This window comes from Acinonyx jubatus, chromosome B4, assembly GCF_027475565.1.
Source record: "Acinonyx jubatus isolate Ajub_Pintada_27869175 chromosome B4, VMU_Ajub_asm_v1.0, whole genome shotgun sequence".
In the NCBI taxonomy this organism is placed as follows: Eukaryota; Metazoa; Chordata; class Mammalia; order Carnivora; family Felidae; genus Acinonyx; species Acinonyx jubatus.
The window spans coordinates 59,873,832-59,890,676 of record NC_069387.1 but is presented as its reverse complement, the minus strand read 5'-3'; the positions used below and the strand labels follow the sequence as shown (position 1 = coordinate 59,890,676).

Sequence of the window (16,845 nt, the reverse complement as noted above, 5' to 3'; positions counted from 1 at the left end):
TTGGCACTCCTAAGCACCCCCCACCACCAAAAAGAAAAAAAAGACAAAAACCCTCCTAGTGTGGAGTCATCTCATGTGTAGTCATGTGGTCTCAGCATTATCACGGAGGTTACTCAGTTATATTGGGAACTAGATTATGATGTCAGAAAATATCCCTTTCAGAAAGGCTAAAAGTCAGGGTCCTGAGTATATATTGAGGAGAATTTCTACTTAACGTAAGAAACAGGGCAGCTTAGAAGAGGTACCTGCTTTCCAATAATTGCCTTTAGTGGGAGCAGAAAAGCCTCCTTACAGGAAGTTTTTAATTCATTTAGACTTCATTTTACTTTTTTGAAGAACAACAACAAAAAATTATTTCTGGAAGAGACTGCTGAGAAGATCCCCTTCCTTTGGCCAGAAGAGCAGAGAAGACTGTAAATCAAGGAAAAGGTGAAGTAATAAATTATGAGGGAACTTCGGTATTCCAAGTATATAAAGGCTATTTATTTTTCCTGTGTCTATATTTTCTCTTTTTGTGGAGGAGAGGAAATTCTAAAAATATTTGATAGATGTTTTGCCATTAACACCAGAAAAGTGTGTGGGGAAAAGAAAGGAGGGAGGGAAAGGGGGGGTCCATTTTTGTTTCATTAGTAGAAAAAGCAACATAAATTAAAGCAGCCTAATGATGGCAGTCTTTAATTTATAATGTTCTGAGAGTAAAATGAATTTATTTACAGCATAGTTGATTTAATATTGTCAATCTGATTTTTGTTTTAACCTTTTATTGGAGGAAGGATGATTTTTTAAAGCTCGGATAGTTTGAAATTTGGCTAAGTACCTTTGGGTTTTTTTATCGTGGAAGCAAATATTATCATTTTAATATTAAACAACTTTCAAGTATTAAAGGGTTCATTTGTGATTTACTTTTTTTTTTAACGTATTTCCCTCTTTAGATCTAATGATTACATTAAGGCTCCTGTTTCTTTCTGGAAAGAACTTATTATAAATCAGAAAGCGTCAGAGGTTCAAAGGTTGACATTTCTGAGTGCTGATACTTTGTCTTTTCATGCCATGCAAACAGATCTAACATTTAGAAATTCCTAAACGAGAGAAATGGCGGAAATTCCCAGATTTTTTTTTTTTCCCAGTCGGAGGAAGCCAAGTTTTTTAAGTATGGAGTTTGGAGTAATCAAATGAGGGAGAAAGGAGCTTGCGAGAAGGGGTGACTTCAACCCAAAGTAGGCAGCTCAAGTTAACTGCAGTTAAGGAGCGGGAAAAGGGAGCCGAGATCCGCGAGGGTCGGGGAGAGGGCGCTATTTCACCCACCCTGGGTAAAATCTGTGGAGCATCAGCCAGGAAGCCAGGCTTGATAAAGGTCAGGTTCCCCCAAATCATCTCAAGTGTCCAAATTCTACTAGCCTTCTAGAGAGTATTAAAAACCTACCAGTGAGGTTGTCTATCTAGAAGACAAACATCCCTTGAATGGTTCTCAACTACCCGAGTTCATTTCAGAAAGATAGAGGAGCCCGCGGGGCGGGCGTTCACATCCGCTGCAATCCTTTCCTAGATGATACTGCCCAGTAATTCAGAGCAGTCTTTATTCCCCGCCCAATAGTTTGGGAAGAACCCCCTGCTTTCCCTTCTCTTCTCCGAGGCAGAGCAGCGCACAGCGATAGTTCCGCTTCATCTGCGGGCTGAAGCGACACGGATAGAGTCGTCCCAGAATATGTAACAGGGGACTGGGCGGGGGGTGGGGTGGGGTGGGGTGGGGGCGACAGAGTAGGTTGTCCGGGAAAGGGTTGCTTAGGCTCTTGTCGGTGGGCGAAAGGGCCTTGTGCGCTCCCCAGGAGTGTAGGTCCACCTCGGCAATTCAAAGGAGGGTCTCCGTCATGTATGCGGGTTTTCTTGGACCAGCTCCAGATGTCCTCAGCTGTTCTGAGACAGCAAGAAACGCAATCTCGACCTGAAGTCTGAACCCTCTTTTACTCTTCTAAGCGAAGGATCTCCCCCGTCCTTGGCCGATACTCCCCATTCAGCGGGTCCCAGGAAAGAGCCAGGGAGGAGGGTTCCCATCTCGCTCCCCGAGATCCCGGGCGGACTCAGGGCTCCTTAAAGCCACGGGCCAAAGGCCCGCGACCTCCCCGCCGAGTATTCTGGGCGCCCGCGCTCTGCGGCCCCGACTCCTTGGCCTCTTCCTTGCCCGCTCGCCCCCGGCGGCCTCGGGGCCCGCGCGTCCAGCCGGGCGCGGCTGCTGCGGCGCGCCGGGAGCCTTGACTGTTCCCGGCCGCCCGCACGCCCTCGGGGACCTCAGCTCGCAGATCCGCCGCGTAGTCTGCGGCCGGTCGGACCCAGCGGCAACCAGCAGATTCACCCACGCCCCCGGCCCCAGGACTGCGCGCGGCGGGACTGGCGCCCTGGGGTGGGGCTCGGCGGAGCTCGGGGCAGCGCCGAGGGCGGCGGAGCCGAAGGCGCGGGGAGCTCCGGGGCTCGCAGCACACTCCCAGCTCAGGGCTCCCCTCTGCTCGCTCGGGCCGCGCGGGGCCCGCTCGGGCCGCCCGTCGCCGCCCCCGCCCCCCGCGCGTCCGCGCCCTCGCTCGCCCCGCGCGCGTTCCAAGGGCGCCACCTCTTTGCGACTAGCTCACTTCTCCGGCAGGTTTGCCTGGGAGCGTGTGAACATTCCTCTGCTAGGCTTTCAACTCGCCTCCAACCTGCGCCGCCCGGCCAGCATGCCTCCCCGCCCGTGAAGCGGGGCCGCCGCTGCCCTGCCGCTCGGGCCGCCGCCTCCCCTCCGCGCCGCTATTAACCCGCCCTCGTTGCCACCTGGCCCTCCTGATCGACGACACGCGCACTTGAAACTTGTTCTCAGGGTGTGTGGAATCAACTTTCCGGAAGCAACCAGCCCACCAGAGGAGGTAGACAGACAGCTATGTATATATATGTGGGTCTCTACAAGTGGCTCTGGAACAAGACGGCCTGGTTCGCAAAGACGCTGACTTCGGAGGGGGAAACTTTCTTCTCTTTTTAGGAAGGAGTTAGCTCTGCTCCACGAACCTAGCACTGCCGGCTCGATTAATTAGACATTGATAGGGAAGAGGTGTAAACACGCTGCGCATCATTGATGCATATATACAAACATTTCATTGTGGTTATTATTTCAGAGGAACGTCTCTGATTTGTTGTTGTTGTTCTTTTTCTTCCCTTTTGGTGCCTTTTTGCCTGTGTGGTTTTGGAAAAAGCACAGTTCCAGTAGCTGGTTCCTAAATAAGTAAGTGCTGAGAGGCTTCAGAGAAAGTTTTTTTTTTTTTCCTTTTCTTTTCTTTTCCTTTCTTTTTTCTTTGCAACTTGGGAGATGCCCTTGGTGTTGAAGAGATTATTTGAGAAGAAGCTAAGGCGGGAGCGTGGTAGTACGGGGAGATGGAGATTCCGGACTGACACTTCGGGTCCCTTTCCACTCTGTTGCAGGTCCCGCGAGCGAGAGGATACGATGCTGCGGCGGCTGGTTCAGCAGTGGAGCGTCGCGGTGTTCCTGCTGAGCTACTCGGTGCCCTCCTGCGGGCGCTCGGTGGAGGAACTCGGCCGCCGGCTGTAAGTGCCCCGTCCTCCTCTGGGCGCCGGGTGAGGGCTGGGAAGGCCAGGGGGAGAGGCCACCAGGCTGGGGCGCTGCCGAGGGCTCGCAGCGGTCACTGATGCTTCTTGCCCGAGTTAAAAAGCAGGGAGATCCGGCTACCTACCTGCCGGGGGTTGAGACCGTGTCCTTGAAACCCCAGCGGGAGAACTGGTTGAACCTCAAAGGGGCTACGGTCAAGAGACAAATTTGATACGAGTTTCCAAAAGAGGGAGCGCAGAGTCTCCTTTCGACAAAGATGATCTGCCTCTAGTGAAAAATAAAAGTTTATACTTTAAAGACCTGGGAAGGGTTTGAAACCCCGAGGAGGTTTACAGGAGACAGATAACTCGGAAGGAGCTGAGGGAGCCACGGTACACATGTCTGTGTGCGCTTGATTTACATGCTGAATGTGGGTGGCAGTTTGTGCGTGCAATGCAAAAGCCTTACATCTAACTTTATTATGAATGACATAATTTTAAGCATATAAAATGGACCACATTACATAATGAAGGCATATTATATAATAAAGTAGTAACAACTTTGCAATGGCACAACTCCAACATTAGTATTGATACAGTTCAGGGACGCTGGAGTGCTTGACTCCAAAATGAATATTAGGTGTGGAAACTTGTTTTTTCTTGGAATTATTGCTAACAGCTCTTTAATCTGCAGTCAAATATTTGCATTGTAGACTGAAAACTTGTGTTTTGGCATTCTCATCTGGTGGTTCTTTTGAGGATAATTTTGACTTTAACATAATCATACATCCAAGCACACCAGAGCAATATCACCATGTTGTATGACTGCAAAGTTGAAAGAACAGTAGAGTAACACTATCTTAATACAAATCTGTTGGACCTAGCAGTACGTTAATGTGTGTAATACCATGTTTGGGTGATCTTGAACCTGCAGACTCAGTATTCAGGATGGGAAAACCATAAAGTTTCAGAACTGAGAGGAGTTTGCCTCTGGAGAAGGAATTAAGGAGCTTTTACACTAACAATAAAAATAGCAATATCCAATATTTACAGTCAAGTTCATGGTGCTTCCTTGTAAATTCCCAACGGTGTACAAAAAGGCAACTGTTTTATATGTGCCCTTGGTCTATTACTATTAGAGCAGAAAATCCTTAAATGAAATTGCTTTAGACATGTCTGAACCTTGGCACCAAAATGAAAATCTATTATGAATCTCCTAAGGCAAACTGTGTAAAACATTGTACTAAAGATAAAGCTATATTGTATTCTTCAAATCAATGTTTTGCTGGTGTATTTCTGAAAATTGTCTTTAGACTTTTTGCTCCTTTTGAGACTTGTTTTAAATTCTTTAAAATCCATGTATTAATAGAGATGAGGAGTGAATTTTTAAAAGCATGCTTAAATACTGGCCAAGAAATACTGTCTTGGAACAGAGCCAATTTTTTCTTTAAAGTTGCTTGAGAAATACCTGTTTTCTCTTTTGAGAAACGGTAAATGGACCATAATTAAATCCACAGTTATGACATAAAAATAGTGCTAAGTTGTCCTAAAGGCTATTTTTAACTCTTTCTTTGTTGCACCTTGCAAAATACACATCAGAAACCATTTACCAGCCAGAGACTCTGTTATAGTTTTGTTTGTGGGTGAAATACAATATTGTAGTTAAACACTCACACTCAGCAGATGGTTATAAAACTACCACAAAACATTCTTATAGTTAATGGCTAATAGATCATCAAATTACAGCCATGGTTTTTCATGAAGGCTGAAATCATCAGTAGATGAAGATGTTCCATCAAATTATTGCAGCCAAAAGGAGTTTAAAAAAAAAAACACAAGTCATTATTTTTGCATTGGTGCCAAATAACAGTAAATTTTTTGTGCTAGACAAAACATTAGTCTACTATTACATTAAATCAACCTAATTTCTTGAAAGAAATGTTAACATATAATCAAATTGTATTACTCCCCATTGCTCTTCATGCCAAATATTAAGGAAACTGCTTTAGCTGTTTTTTCTAACTAGGGACTAACTTTTGGAGGGCGGTGCGGGGGGTCGGGGGGACTACTATAACAATACCACTTCCTAAGCCCTGCAAAGGAAGCAATTATAAGTTGTCATAGTCCAAAGGATTTTAATTAATGGGACTGGAGTATGAATAAATTGGAAGTTGCAAAGTGAGGCCTCGAGATATTCTTGTCCAGATGATCATGGCTCTGGGCAGGTAGCAGCATTTGTGTCTAAGTTAGACAGGGAATCCCAGCAAATTCAGAAACCTAAAACATAATTGGCTGATTTGCTTGGGAGCCAGACTGGGTCTATTCCATTTAATGAAAGCATAACTTTTGACTGAGTCATTTGGGTTGGAAGGGACTTGTGGTGAGTCATCCTCACTCTAAGGCCCGGACCCTGCCTCTTGCATGTACCACAGAACTTTTCTTCTCAAACCCAGACTCCTTCCTGAGTAGCTGAGCATCAGCACAAGCATATGCTGCTGCTTCTGTGTTGGGAGAGGCAATCCTATCCCTCCCTTTACTCCCTGTGTTCCTTGATAGCTCATTGGACATTTACTCTTCTCTGAAAACTACCGAGAGTGATTTTTCTTGAAAGCAGGAGAGCTATATTTTGGCTGAATTTAGAGTTACCCATGTTAAGCATTTCACCCATATTTCTGCAATTTTTTTTACAATAATCAAAGAAGACCATAAACATACCATGTTAGGTGTGTAATAAATGCATGAGAACCACTGTGCTGTGGAATGTGTGCAGAGGTACAGAGTAATAGACTATTATTGAGGCCATATTTGCCACTTAAATATTTCAGAATTATCCAAATTGAAAGCCTCCTGAATGTGGATTCAGTGTTCCCCACCTATGTGTATCTAGTTTGTACATGCTAGTCATTTACCCTTGTGTCAGTTCATGTCTTGTTTTGAAAATAAATAGAACGTTCTATGGATCTAATTTCTTGCTGATGATAAAGATACTATTATATTCCTGATCCTCGAGCACAGTTGCCCCATCAGAAATTCATTCTTGACAATGTTTTAATTGCAGAAGTCTTTGAACTGTTAATTGTGTTAACTCATTTCAGATTTAGCACTTAAGAAAATCTGTGTTTTCTCGGTTTAGATTAACAAGTCCTCCTAAGAGGCAGAAAGAAACTTTGTAAGCCACAAGAGATATACTATTTTAAACTGGACAAAGTTGTGCCATCTTTGTAGGCTTTTTATAAAATAGAAGGATAGAATGATCACTCCTTTTCTCATGAGAACCATCCTGGGAAAGTGCAGTGCTTGGGTTAAGAAGGCACTGTGACTCACAGTTGACAGGCTGGCCAAGATGACAGACATACATGCCAGGCAGAGGGGGCATACACAGTGGTGGCCTGATTAGAACATACCAACCATTAAAAGTTTTGGCTTTGAGTTAAGCTAGAATGGGCTGTATTATACATTTGAAGAGCAATACAGATGCGGTGGTTATCTGCCAGGATTGAGAAAGAACTAAAAGGCCCTGATACTATAAGTGATCATTGGTTAAGAACTTCTTTTACTGTGACATTTTGCTAAAAGATACTCATTAAACTGCAATACTTATAAAATATGCAGTTAAATCAGTCCCATTCTTTAAAAAATGTTATTAGAGAGTATAAATGTATTATACCAAAACCTCAAATTTGTATATTATTAAAAGTTTCCAGAATACTAACTGTGGCCATAAAGTAAGTGAATTTTAATCTAGTCACATGTGGCACCTTCAAAAAGGAAGAGAGACTCCTTCATGCCTCATTTAAACCAGGCTCCTGTTAAATTCCTTTCCATTAAGTCATGTCTTTTTTGAACAAGCTGCATGCCTTAAAGCCGGTCCACACTCTAAAATACTAAAAGGAAGCTGGTATTCTGACTATAAGATCTAGAGAAATAATGCCTGTATTTTCATGTCTTACTCTTCTTTGACTCACAGTAGAACTAGAAAATCTCTCATTCCCCCTGTGGAAATCCAAACTTCTAGAAATCCTAGTTCTTTGTTTTGGTGATGAAAATGGACTTGTTAGAACAGTAAGGTTGATCTTCAAGGAAGCTGATAAATTGCTATCCATTTGCCCTTCATCATGGTTCTCACCACAGGCTTTTTTACTCCCTGCCCTTTGCTTCTTATTTCCTCAACATACACTTCTTCTTCCACAGAAGAAAGGACTGAGGAAGTTGAAAAGCAATCTTTTGTTTCAGAATCAGAGGACCTGGTTTTTGGATCCCTGGTTCTGTCTGTTCTCAGTTTGAGGGCAAGGGCAAGTCATTAGTTTCTCTGAACCTCAACTTCCCCATCTATAAAATGAAGACAATGCTATTTTTATTTGTTACATTTCTCTGAGGAGTTGAAGAAGTTGTACTAATGAAGGCAGATGAGGGATCCAGATATTGTGTGTCCGACAGGTAAGAATATATGGGGTATCGCCCTGTGAAGTACCCTCAGAAACTTGTAAATGAACCACTTTGAAGAGCTCTACAGTGGTAGAAATTGGAGTAAGGTGAGGTAGAGCTGAAGCACGCATGATATGACTGATTAATGTATGTGATCCCTACATATGGTCAATAATATACAGACAGGATAATACAAGAATATATGCATGGACAATTTAAGCAAGAGTCAGGATGTCATCTAAAAGGACTGGTGGAAAATTAGTTTATTCTTTTCCACTATATTTTCATTAGAGTGTTGTTTAAACAGAAAAGTCACTTCATATTTGTTCATAGAGATTTTTTTAAGACAAGAAGGCTAAGTAGAAAAGTGAATTTTTTAATTAAGTACTAAGGATAATACCCTCTGAAATTCTAAATTAAAAAAAAAACTCAATGTGGGGAAGAAATAGAAAGATCTTAATTTAAACACAAAGAAACCCATTTTAAAGAGACCACCCATTACTCTACAGAAAAATAGACATTCTCTCCCTGACACTTGGCTTTCAAATATAGGTTCTTGGCCACCTGTAATCTATTTTATGTTAAAATTCAGTCTGTTAGGTCGTTACCTAGACAGGCTTTACTGCTCATTTCATCTTCAGCCTTTGTTTGCCTTTATTCCTACAGCTTGCTGTTCTTTGAGAGTCAATATTATTACTTTCCTAATAGGGGAGCAGTGTGTGTGTGTGTGTGTGTGTGTGTGAGAGAGAGAGAGAGAGAGAGAGAGAGAGAGAGAGAACGAGAGAGCGAGAGAAAGAGAGAGCATGCACTTGTGCGCATGCATGCGTGTCCGGGTGAGTACTCAAGTAAATTCAGCCTCCTTTTCATTTCTAGTCTAGGACTTCTGGATTTATTTTCCCAACACAAGTCTGAAAAACCTGAAAAGAATATCAGTGGTTTCTGTCCATTGCTGAGTATAACTGAATCATAACGTTTTAAGTTGAGAAGAATATAAAACTCTCTGAATCTGACCCCTTCCTTTTAAATGGAGAGAGGCCATGAGGCCAGAGAATGTCCGTGTTCTCACCAACGTCACAGACCTAGAGTGGCATAAATGGGATCTGGGGCTGCAGCCCCCTAGCTGCCTGCACTTCCCTTCCCACTCTGCACTTTCCCTGCTTCACAAGCTGGCTGCACTTCCAGCTCATGCTCTGTATAGGACCAAACAGAAAACTAAAGGGCTTTCCTCTTGTCTTTGAGGTCTATACCAACAAACTAAAATTGTATCATTTTCTTCTTTCCTGCTATTTTTTTCTTAAAGCAAAAGAGCTGTGTCTGAACATCAGCTCCTTCATGACAAGGGGAAATCTATCCAAGACTTACGACGACGATTCTTCCTTCACCACCTGATTGCAGAAATCCACACAGCTGAAATCAGAGCTACCTCGGAGGTTTCCCCCAACTCCAAGCCTGCTCCCAACACAAAGAACCACCCAGTCCGATTTGGGTCTGACGATGAAGGCAGATACCTAACTCAGGAAACCAACAAGGTGGAGACGTACAAAGAGCAGCCACTGAAGACACCCGGCAAGAAAAAGAAGGGTAAACCTGGAAAACGCAAGGAGCAGGAAAAAAAGAAACGGCGAACTCGGTCTGCCTGGCTAAACTCTGGTGTGGCTGGGAGTGGGCTAGATGGGGACCACCCATGTGACATCTCTGCGACATCGCTGGAGCTCAATTTACGGTAAATGGCTTCTGTGCCCCATAGCCTTTGCTCGGTGCTCTCTGCTGGGGTGTGTAATGTCCCTTCCACTGTGGCTTGGACAAACCTAGAATGTCCTCCCTTTCTGTCCTTCTATCAATTGCTCCACAATTTCAAAGCTTAATGAAAGCAAGATGGCTCAGAATATTGTCTGCTTTCATACAGTGTCCTCCTATGCCCTCTATACACACCAGCATTGAATAACCCATTTCTCTTCCTCCACCATCACACCCCAACGCCAATCCTTTCCTCCTCCACTAAAGAATTTCTTTTTTTCGTCAGGCTTCAGAAGCTAGGGACCACCTTCATCATTTGCTGGAGGAGTGTATTTATTCCCCTACTCTCACACCTTGGCAAACTTTCTCGATTGTTTTTCATTTTTTACTTTTTTTTTCACTTCAGGGGCAAACACAGAAGGCTTTGATATAATCTACAAATATGACTGAATAATACTGGAGCATAGACAATTCTGAGTCGGACACATTTTTCATTTCATTAAATTGAACCTTAAATTTATCTTTATTTAAATAAATGTTAAAAATTTAAACATACACTCTGAATTTATTTAATTAAATTTCCCTCTGGTTTCTACCAACACGTGAAAAAAAAAATCATGATTTCTGAAAATTTTTAAATGTTGACTTGGGAAGGACATAAGTTTTTCTCATGTATCTATTTATCCACTGGCAAGTTGAAATCATTTTCTAGAGTATTGCAGTAGAAATAATAAAACTTCATATTTACATGGCTTGTTCATCCTTGGCTCACCAATGCAGGTGGTAATGGCATTCATTGACTTTGGGGTCAAATACCTTAAGTTCAGATCTTGGCTCTGAACTTACTAAAGTTCACAACCTTGGGCAAACTACATGGTCTTTCTGAGACTCATTTTTCTCTTATGTGAAATGAAGACAATAACTGTAACAACCTCATAGGGTTGGCTGAAGATTAAATGAGATTACGTGGGTTAAATGCTTGTCTTAGTAAACAATAAAGTGCAACTTGTTGTTTTGGTGCTTTTAGATCTAGTGCTGATTGTTTATCTGGATATGTGTGTTTCTGTGAGGCAAAAAAGCAGCAAATATTAATCTCATTTTATAAACTAGAAAACCCAGGCATTCCATGGCTGAAGGACCTGAGTAGTCCTGAGAACTGGATTTCCCCATTTCTGGATTTTTAGGCCAGGACTATGTTAGTGTCACCTCTTGATTCAGATGTTTCCACCAACAGGATCTTTCTTGCCTTTTTACTTTTCAGTACAAGTCTTCTGTGGGCTTTGAAAGAAAGGGGAAACTATACAAGGATGTGTCATATGCAGCTAATGATCTCATTAATTAGAGTCCCATGTTACTTCTCCAGGCCTTTCCTCTTACTAGTAGAGATGGGATTACAGGGTGATGTTTCAGACAGGAGTTTGAACTTGTTTACCATCACTTCTCTCTTTGAGTCAGGTTGACAAAACTCATCATTAAATAGCATAAAAAAGGATAACTATATCAGACAAATAGTACAGCTTCAGTAATTAATGAGTAATGACACTAGAGGAACCTTTAGCAGAGTGAATGACCTATTCTGCAAATATCTAATGGATCTATAATGTGTAACCGAACCTATGAATCTTGGCTCAAAGCACATATTTAATGTATTTTAAGAAAGGATCCTTATATTTATAGCTAATGCAAGGGCTTTTTTGCCAGAAGCTATTTTTACCATTGTCTTACTCTGTGTGTGTGTACATGTATATATTAGAAAAACAAAAGTATAAATACTTTTTTATGGATTTCATTTATTTAAGATTTGAAGTATCTGGGAATTTAATGAAATTCGGCACTCATCAACTCTTATGCCCAAAGCTACCCCTCTCGTAAAGGAGACTAGTAAAAATTAGGCAGCGGCCTAATCAAATCCAGACCTAGGACTGAAAGAAGGAGAACGTTTCTGCTTCTCCTTTCTGTTTCCCGGTTGTGAGGGACATTCATGGAAAGCACTGTTTGTTTGGCAGCCGGATCTTGGCACTCTCCCAGTACAACCCAACCGAGGTTCAGGGAAGATCGGGGAAATTTAGGAGTGTACTGGTGAGAATATACGGGGCCAGGCAAATGTTCTAATCCAAATAGAATCCTTTCAGAATAACTATTTTAAAGTTTCGTAAGCAACCAACCTTTTATGAGTGTCCTGTCTTTAGTCTCTTTACATTATTAGGCAATGACCTGAGAGGTCTGATGAACTGGCAAGCATGAGCTTTATTATAATATAAGTAGTATTTCTTAAGAGAAACTACTGTACTAAAACTGTCTGGCTCCTTGCATGTGAACCAGTGGGAAATACATAGTTTAAATGTTGGAAATTACATTTTGGAATTTTTGATGTTGCAAATGAGATGTCCAGATACAATAGGACTCGTTTAATTGAGACCATATATTTTTTTCTTGATAAATAGTGACTTAGAAATAATACAAAAGTTTTTCAATATTCAAAAAAACTCTAAAGTGTTGTCATACGCACAGACACACACTAAACATACACGTATACTTTCAGGTCATGTCTTATGTTTTACTTGGCTATCCCAATACGTGCTTTTATAGCAAGCCAACAGGATAGACAAGGAGAAATACAATTAAAAGATCTTTTCCTTGGTCTTTTTTTAAATAATTATTTTAACGTTTATTTTTGACAGAGAGAGCGCGTGCACATGCACGTGCACGAGTTGGGGAGGGGCAGAGAGAGAGAGAGGGAAACACAGAATCTGAAGCAGGCTCCAGGCTCTGAGCTGTCAGCACAGAGCCCAACACGGGGCTTGAACTCACAAACCATGAGATCATGATCTAAGCCGAAGTCATATACGTAACTGATTGAGCCACCAGGTGCCCCTCCTTGGTCCTTAATGTATTCCTTTTCTCTTTCTTTCCTTCTGAGAACATAATTGTGGAAAATACTCTTCATTCCCTCCTTGCCTGTGTTATTCGTAAGTTCAATTCACTAGATACTGTTCAGTAAGAAAACATTTTAAAATTGGTACAGCACACAAATTATTGAGTTTTACAGTCACCTTCAAGATTGTATTCATAACATACATTCACATCCACCAGCCATTTAAAATTTAATCTTAAATTATTTTCTCTACAATTAGGAGCTATTTTACCATTTTAATCAAAACTATTGTTGAAGAGGTCGATTTTTTTTTAAGACATAAAAATACCCTCAATGCTCAACTTGCTTTTCTTTAAGCTGCAGGTAGAGTTCCTAAATTGTCAAGAATGGGCTCTCCTGTGGGTCTCACCCCCATATAGGTCTGCCATGTAAAACTCTGCCCACAATCTGGCTGCTAATGCAATGGCACAGCCAATCAAATTCAATTCTATAGGTGCTTCCTTAGAAACTACTATGTATTCAGTGAAATATACTACACAAAGAGAAGAGAAAAGGAGAGAGAAAAGCAGAGAAAATGTTGCTAGTCCCTCTTAAAATACTGTGACTACGGTGTTTTGGAAGGGGTTAAAAAAGGTGTCAGTCCCAAGTGGTAATTTATTCTGAGTAATAAACAGCTTGAGCTGAAATACTGCCGTTTTATGCTTTTATATCAATTGATTCTTATACTCTAAGTTAGGCTTTCCTGATTTCTAATTGTAGATCACTTCTAGAAACCAGCAGAATGAGAGCCAAATAATTCTTAGTTTTGACTTCACAAACTAAAATCCAAAAATAGTTTCATTCATTAGTGTTTAAGGACAGCTAAAGGAATGACCGATAACATAAAATCATCAACCAAGCATGCTGTTTAATTACACATCCTTTCAACATTTACTCCAAATCACACACTTTACTCTCTTAACAGTCATTATTTTAGCAAAAGATTGGCCAAATGGAAACCTAAACAGAATTAGTAACATTTGGGTCACCCTTGTCAGGCATCACTGGGGAATAAACTTCTAGCAAGGTGTATTTGATGATAGATTGTACAACCTAGCCTTATTTCCAAACTCTCAAATGTGTCCCTTCTCTTCCCAAACTTTCCAGTTGGCAGCTTTGGGAAATTCTCCTAGGGTCTCCTTTTTCAGACAAAGAATGTAGAATTAGAAATGCAAGCCCTTTCTCTTTCTGTACTATGTTGACCATTGGATGGTATTAAAGACCCTGCCTGTAGCAAAGATTCTGGAGAGTCAGATCCCACAGGTGCCTCCTATTGGGAATATTCATAAGAAATCCCTGGAATCTTTTCAATTGTGATTCTATGTTCCTTTATTTTTTATGCCTTTTTATTTGTCAAGGAGAAGTAACCTATTTTCTCTTCTTCTTTCCCTTCCTTCTCTTTTCAGGAGGCATTGAAATCTTTAGCAAAGACATTCAGAGGACGTATTACAGGATTCTGTAATAGTGAACATATGGAAAGTATTAGAAATATTTATTGTCTGTAAATACTGTAAATGCATTGGAATAAAACTGTCTTCCCATTGCTCTATGAAACTGCACATTGGTCATTGTGAATATTTTTTTGCCAAGGCTAATCCAATTATTATTATCACATTTACCATAATTTATTTTGTCAACTGATGTATTTATTTTGTAAATGTATCTTGGTGCTGCTGAATTTCTATATTTTTTGTAACATAATGCACTTTAGATATACATATCAAGTATGTTGATAAATGACACAATAAAGTGTCTCTATTTTGTGGTTGATTTTAATAATGCCTAAATATAACTATCCAAACTGATTTTCCTCTGTGCATGTAAAAATAGCAGTATTTTAAATTTGTAAAGAATGTCTAATAAAATATAATCTAAATTACATCATGAGTCAGAAGGTGAATTATGTATATACACTTTAAGATTTCTACTAGAAGGAACATGATGTAATTTTTTAAACTGTATTGAATATGGTCTTAAGTATAATATGTTTATATTGGTACATATTCTAATATTTTCACATTAGCTTTTAGTTTAAAAACCACCTAAAATGTGTTTTGTCCAGTATTTAAGTTCAATTCAATAGAATGGCTGAACTACCTAGACATCCTTTTATGAAATACGTCCAATTTGAAGTGAAGACAGGAGAGGGCAGGAAAAAAAAAAAGAGAGAAGTCAAGAGAAAATATTAAAAATTACTCTCTGAAACTTAGTCCAGCCAGAAATGGAAAAAAAAGGAGGCAGATCAGGAACTTTAAGGCCAGGGGTAATTTTCACCAATGTTAAGTTTAATTTGAAAGGGCTTTCTCTTACTGGTAACAACAATAAGCATAAAAGAGGAACTTGAGAATTCTACCAGAGAAAAGGAAAGATCTGGGATACTTGTGACAACTCAAAAAGTCCTTCACAGGGGAAGACTGCTTTCCTGTTTTATACTTCACAGTCCTGGGGATTTTGGTCGCCAACAGCACGTTGTAATGCCACGTGCAATTTCCACTGTGAATATCATCCTACTTTTCCTACCTTTATGTGCAGATGAAAACAAACATCTTTCCTTATGGATTTAAAAAAAAATTTTAATGTTTATTTATTTTGAGGAAGAGAGAGAGAGAGAGAGAGAGAGAGACTGGAGAGGGCAGACAGAGAGGGAGACACAGAATCCGAAGCAGATTCCAGGCTCTGAGCTGTCAGTGCAGAGCCCGATACAGGGCTCGAACCCGTGAACCATGAGATCATGACCTGAGCTGAAGTCAGAAGCTCAACCGACTGAACCACCAAGGCACTCCTGGAATTTTTTCTTTAACTGTCTGTAGCTTAGGACATGTCAGTAAAAACACAACAAAAAGTCTATGAACCAAGCAAGCACATATTTAGAAAGTATTCTGTTTATGCTCCCAATCCTATAAGATATCTATTAGATGTTTGGGAGATGCAAGCAAGAAGTAATATGCTGCAACTACCCTCAAAATTCTCCCATTCTAGTGGGTACATTATACGCACATACATTTACAAGAAACAATTAAATGTTGTATTCAAGAAACTAGGAAATGATCCAAAATTCTATGAACATTTTTTTTTAAAGTTTTGTTTACTTATTTGGAGAGAGAGTTGGAGGGATAGAGAGAGAGGGAGAGAGAATCCTAAGCAGGCTTCACACTGTCAGTGCAGAGCCTGATGCAGGGCTTAAACTCACAAACAGTGAGACAGTGACTTCAGGTGAAGTCAAGAGTCAGACCCTTAGCAGACTGAGCCACCCAGGTGCCCCTTCTCTGAACATTTTAAAAAGGAATAACACACACACACACACACACAGGGAGAGATTGGTCTGCGCTATATATGATTAGAATAATGTTTCTTGGAGGAATATTCAAAGCTTGAACTTACTCATATTTTCACTTGAGTCCCATAGCCTTCAAAATAGATCCATATTACTATTTTTTGGTAAGAAATGTGAACCTATGTTAGTAAGCAAAATCTAGAATCTGTGCTTAGCTTCACATATGAATTTGTTGGATTTGGTTTTTAGCATTCAGAAGTTGAAGGCCAAAACATTAAATCCCATATAATGCAACTAGTTTGAAGTGCCATAACAGATATGGCCACATTTTGCAGAACTCCATCTGAAACTCTAAATCTTAAGATTATACCAAATCCTTATAAGTTGTTCACATGAAAAATGTTTTTCTATTTTTTTAAGTTTATTTATTTATTTAGAGAGAGACAGGCAGACAGACACAGTGGGGGAGAAAGAGAGAGAGCAGTGAAGGGACAGAGAGGGAGAAAGAGAATCCCAAGGAGGCCTCAGGCTGTCAGTGCAGAGCTTGATGCAGGGCTTGACCTCGCGAACCGTGAGATCATGACTTGAGCCGAAACCAAGAACTGGATGCTTAACTGACTGAGCCACCCAGGTGTCCTGAAAAATATGTTTTTTAAACACTAGCTTGGTAAAAATTGGACATTAAGGCAAGGAAGTATCAGATTCAGGTCATATTTAAGTTTTTCTTCACAAATAGCCCATTCCTAAAAAGAAAAGAAGGAAGAGGGAACTTGGGAATTTAGGTTATCAAGTCTCACCAAACATTATTAATACATTAATAAACATGATTGATTATTGCCTTTAGAGTCATACCCTAGGTCTTCTAGCAATGATAAAGACTAAAATAGGGGTGTCTGGGTGCTCAGTCGGTTAAGTGTCTGACTTTGGTTCA

The 16,845-nt window shown here is 40.7% G+C and overlaps 1 protein-coding gene across 3 annotated transcripts; it reads left to right on the top strand.

The window, feature by feature from the left end:
• Nucleotides 1-227: 227 nt before the first annotated feature.
• On the top strand, nt 228-14,519 carry PTHLH (parathyroid hormone like hormone). Of its 3 annotated transcripts, none has more exons than XM_027035815.2 (4): nt 228-429; nt 3,442-3,564; nt 9,290-9,712; nt 14,047-14,519. In XM_027035815.2, exons 2-4 carry the CDS (start codon nt 3,464-3,466, stop codon nt 14,054-14,056), a joined length of 534 nt encoding a protein of 177 aa, XP_026891616.1. In that variant the 5' UTR covers nt 228-429; nt 3,442-3,463; the 3' UTR covers nt 14,057-14,519. The 3 variants fall into 3 exon arrangements, with proteins under 3 accessions (XP_026891616.1, XP_026891614.1, XP_053082057.1); XM_027035813.2 differs by lacking the exon at nt 228-429 and adding an exon at nt 2,753-2,891; XM_053226082.1 differs by lacking the exon at nt 228-429 and adding an exon at nt 2,915-3,244.
• The last annotated feature ends 2,326 nt before the right edge of the window (nt 14,520-16,845 follow it).

Bases quoted from the DNA above. Each gene is read 5' to 3' on its own strand.
- PTHLH (XM_027035815.2), top strand. From the start codon at position 3,464: ATGCTGCGGCGGCTGGTTCAGCAGTGGAGCGTCGCGGTGTTCCTGCTG. The intron at 3,565-9,289 runs GTAAGTGCCCCG...TTTTTCTTAAAG, and splicing joins GAGGAACTCGGCCGCCGGCT to CAAAAGAGCTGTGTCTGAAC.